Below are 4,495 nucleotides of genomic sequence, written 5' to 3' on the forward strand. Positions count from 1 at the left end.
GTGTTGACTGAGTTCACAGACGTCGAGTGGAAAGAAAACTTTCGGTTGACCCGCAGATCCTTCATGAACCTCTGTGACCTGGTGCAGGGCTTCATGTCTCCTGCTGAAGCTACCGTCCGTGCACCCATCCCTCTTCATATGCGTGTGGCCATTGTCCTGTACAGGCTTGGTAGTTGTGCCGAGTATCGCCTTGTTGCAAACCAGTTTGGTATTCACAAAGCCACGGTTAAGAAATTCACATACATGTTTTGCAAAGGCATGGTACAAGGAGGACTGTTGAAGGACATGGTCAAGATGCCAAACGAAGAGGAGGCACTCGAAATAGCCAGGAGGTTCGAGGCCTCGCATCACATTCCTCAAATATTTGGCCTGATCGATGGTAAGTAGGCTATTCCCCTTTACTTTTTGATGCATCTTATTTCTGCTCATGTGCTTCGCTGTATAGAGTTCTGTTTGAGTCGTCACACACATGCACTTGGTTCTGTAATTTGGGGCCCTGAGTTTGCAATGAAGTTTGTTTGCTTATTTATTTAGGTACACACATTCCAATCCTTGCTCCTTCTGATGGCTACCGAGATTTCGTTAATCGAAAAGGCTGGACTTCCTACGTCCTCCAGGCCGTTGTGGATGACAGATTCATGTAAGTATTTTCTTCATGGGATGTTCATATTCAAAACAGGAAGTTCACTGCGTGTGACGTGTACATATGTTAATATGTTTCAAAGCGATATTCCCAGTTACATGGGCAACTGGAGGAGTTTCTCCATTTACAGATTTTTTTTTTAGTATGCACATCCATTGAAAACGTTCATTTACATCAGAAGAACCTGTCACTTGATGATTGAAATTATTTGTGTCTTATAGTTTCAGGAGCATCAGCTGCAAGATGCCAGGTTGTGCCCATGACTCCATGGTTTTTCAGAACTCCGACCTCTTCCGAAGAGCTCACCTGCTGCCGCAGGTAAGCGTTCAGACACCATAGCTAGTATACATGCATACATACGTGTACCGGATGTGAAATGTGCACGTGCCTGTCCCAGGAGTGTAATGGTAGCGGACCGGTGTAGCAGACGAAGTGAAACTTGCCCCTTGATGAGACGCCTTGGCTGGTAGGGCCAAGGAAGATCTTCTTTGGCTCTCTCGGCCAAGGCGCTTACCTCATAAACGAAAGGTTGAGGGTTCAAACCCAACCCTGGGCAAGCCCTTTTACAGGGGTTACACATGCATACTATCATCACATTTTGCACGCCTTGCTTCTCAAAATCATTAAACATGTTCACATTTAGTCTGTATTAAACTTGGGAACCAGAAATTGATTTCACAAAGGTAAAATATATATACTCTATATCTCTTTTCAGGGTATCAGGAACATCGAGGGGGAGGATGTCCAGCTGCAAATAGTAGGCGACCCTGCCTACCCACTCCTGGATTGGCTGATTAAAGGGTACCAGACATCCCCTCACCTGACTCCAGAACAGGAATCCTTCAATGTGTATCTGAGTTCTGTTCGTGTTGGGGTTGAGCAAACGTATGGTCTACTCAAGTCAAGATTTCGTGTTTTGCAAAAGAAGAGTGAATTTCACTACACATTTGCCCCATACATGATCGCTACCTGCTGTGCCCTGCACAACTACTGCCAAAAAGAGAGAGACCAGGGGAATCCCAACTGGCAGGATGAGATCGACCCTCTGCAGTATCCTCAGCCTGTCCAAGCAGCAAACAGGAATCCTCTTGCCAACAGCACCAGGGCAAGGCGGGCACTGACGCTGCATATGGCGCGACACTTCCCTCTCCGCACCGGACACTTTCATTAGCTCAACAAAGAGCTGCCACACCAACCACAGACACATACCACACTAGCTGCCAGCACACTTCTTCAATCAAGCTCTATGGAGATAGTCACCTAGTGAACCTCATTCTGTCTTAGACTCACAGAAAAACAATGAAGTTCTTAGGAATGAACACTTTAGTTCAGCTAGTGCTAAAATATTTGTTGATAACAGATCCTTGAAAAAACACATGAGACTTCACACAGGAGAGAAACAATTTAACTGCTCAGTCTGTGGTAAAGGTTTTAGTCGTAAAGGAATCTTGAAGACACACATGGTAGTCCACACAGGAGAGAAACAATTTAACTGCTCAGTCTGTGGTAAAGGTTTTGGTCATAAATCAAACTTGAAGACACACGTGATAGTGCACACAGGAGACAAACAATTTAGCTGCTCAGTCTGTGGTAAAGGTTTTGGTCATAAAGGAAACTTGAAAAAACACATTAAAATCCACACAGGAGAGTAAACATCTAATTCAGGGTTCCCCTGTTCATGGAAAAGCTGGAAAAGTAATGGGATTTCAAAATATTTTTTTCCAGGCCTGGAAAAGTCGTGTTATTTGTAAAATCCCTGAAAGCTTCGGAAAAGTTATGACATTTTGTTGTGTGTAATGAAATTGTTACAGCAATTTTCCTGTGGATAACCTTCCTTGTAATGTAACATATAATGGCAAATGTATTCTCTGTAGCTGTTAACGTAACGCAGGTCCAATATGTGTCAATTTGAGTGCTTCACAATATTTGTATGGAAAATTCCTGTTTTAGTTCAATGGCTTCCATAATGCAGTGACACAGAAGCACTAAAAACCAATATAAATAGCAGCTGTGTCCTATTTGTATATAGTAATAATTTCTGGTATTGATTCGGAGTCACGCCTTACTTTTTTAATTCAGGATTCACTCTGGTCCTTGAAATCCTCGAAAGTTTGTGAGCCTTAAAAGTTTGTGAAAATAAACATGGGTCATTGAAATTGCTTGAATTGAAAAATGTGTATGATTTATTGAACCATAAATAACACAAAAATACTGCCAGTACAAATTTCAATGCAAATCTCTGAACAAGAATGTTTCTATCAGGCAAGGCACATGAGAAAAACCTGAGTGTTTGGTGGGTGGACATTGGACCATCAACAAAATAGTTCTCAAAACGATAGCTGTCAGACCCTAGTAAAGTGGCAGTAAAATATGTCACACTACTGCACATTTCACATTTGTTACAGTAGCACACACATAAAACATGTTCAACTCAGAGCTTGTGTAACTAATGAGCTTCAATAATAACACTTGAAATAATAATTATGATTCATTCAACAACCATTAAAGACATTACAAATTAGTGCAAATCTCTAATACTGGTACATTCGGAGACAAAAAAAACGTTTTCTATAAAGAGTAAACAAGAGTATATTTGGAGAAATGTTTTTTCTGTGAAACAAGGCAGTGTAAACAAGAGTATTTGGTGGGCAAACATTGGAACATAAACAGCAATAGTTCTCAAAACGAACATATTGTTTTTCTCAGCCCTGAGTAAAGTGCCAGTAAAAAAAGTAAACGTAAAACAGGAATCAAGTGCAACTTCCAAGTGAAAGCAAGTTTTTTATACCAGACAACTGCCAGTCCACTGATAGTAAACAACCTATACACCTTTGAAACAAAACAGCATACAAATGACCTTGGTTTTATTCTCACTATCTCAATCCCATCCGTCTATCCATCCATCCATCTGTCTGTCTATCTATCCATCCATCCATCCATCTGTCTGTCTGTCTGTCTATCTATCTATCTATCTATCTATCTATCCATCCATCTATCTGTCTGTCTATCTATCTATCCATCCATCTATCTGTCTATCTATCCATCTGTCTGTCTGTCTATCTATCTATCCATCCATCTATCTGTCTGTCTATCTATCTATCCATCCATCTGTCTGTCTGTCTATCTATCTATCCATCCATCTATCTGTCTGTCTATCTATCCATCTGTCTGTCTATCTATCTATCCATCCATCTATCTGTCTATCTATCTATCCATCCATCTGTCTGTCTGTCTATCTATCTATCCATCCATCTATCTATCTGTCTATCTATCTATCCATCCATCCATCTATCTGTCTGTCTGTCTATCTATCCATCTGTCTGTCTATCCATCCATCCATCTGTCTGTCTATCTATCCATCCATCTGTCTGTCTATCCATCCATCCATATCTATCTATCCATCCATCCATCTATCTGTCTGTCTATCTATCCATCTATCTATCTATCCATCATCCATCTATCTATCTGTCTGTCTATCCATCTATATCTATCTATCCATCCATCCATCTATCTGTCTGTCTGTCTGTCTATCTATCTAGTGTATCTATCTATCCATCCATCTATATCTATCTATCTATCTATCTATCTATCTATCTATCTGTCTGTCTATCTATCTGTCTGTCTGTCTGTCTGTCTATCTATCTATCTATCTATCTGTCTGTCTATCCATCCATCTATCTATCTATCTATCTATCTATCTATCTATCTATCTATCTATCTATCTATCTATCTACACATAAAGCATGCCCAACTCAACTTGAGGCCTACTCAAAAAACTAGGTTACCTATAACTAAACTAGGATGGAGGTGAACCGATATCCTCCAAATCTTCAAAAAAAGAGTACTCAGACT

The 4,495-nt window shown here is 40.5% G+C and overlaps 1 protein-coding gene across 1 annotated transcript; it reads left to right on the top strand.

The window, feature by feature from the left end:
* Positions 1–267: 267 nt before the first annotated feature.
* Positions 268–2,745, top strand: LOC310799226 (uncharacterized protein). The gene is made up of 4 exons (XM_083661800.1): positions 268–379; positions 535–640; positions 865–961; positions 1,359–2,745. Exons 1-4 carry the CDS (start codon positions 286–288, stop codon positions 1,812–1,814), a joined length of 753 nt encoding a protein of 250 aa, XP_083517926.1. The 5' UTR covers positions 268–285; the 3' UTR covers positions 1,815–2,745.
* The last annotated feature ends 1,750 nt before the right edge of the window (positions 2,746–4,495 follow it).

This window comes from Poromitra crassiceps (assembly GCF_964638095.1).
Source record: "Poromitra crassiceps genome assembly, chromosome: 27".
Classification (NCBI taxonomy): Eukaryota; Metazoa; Chordata; class Actinopteri; order Beryciformes; family Melamphaidae; genus Poromitra; species Poromitra crassiceps.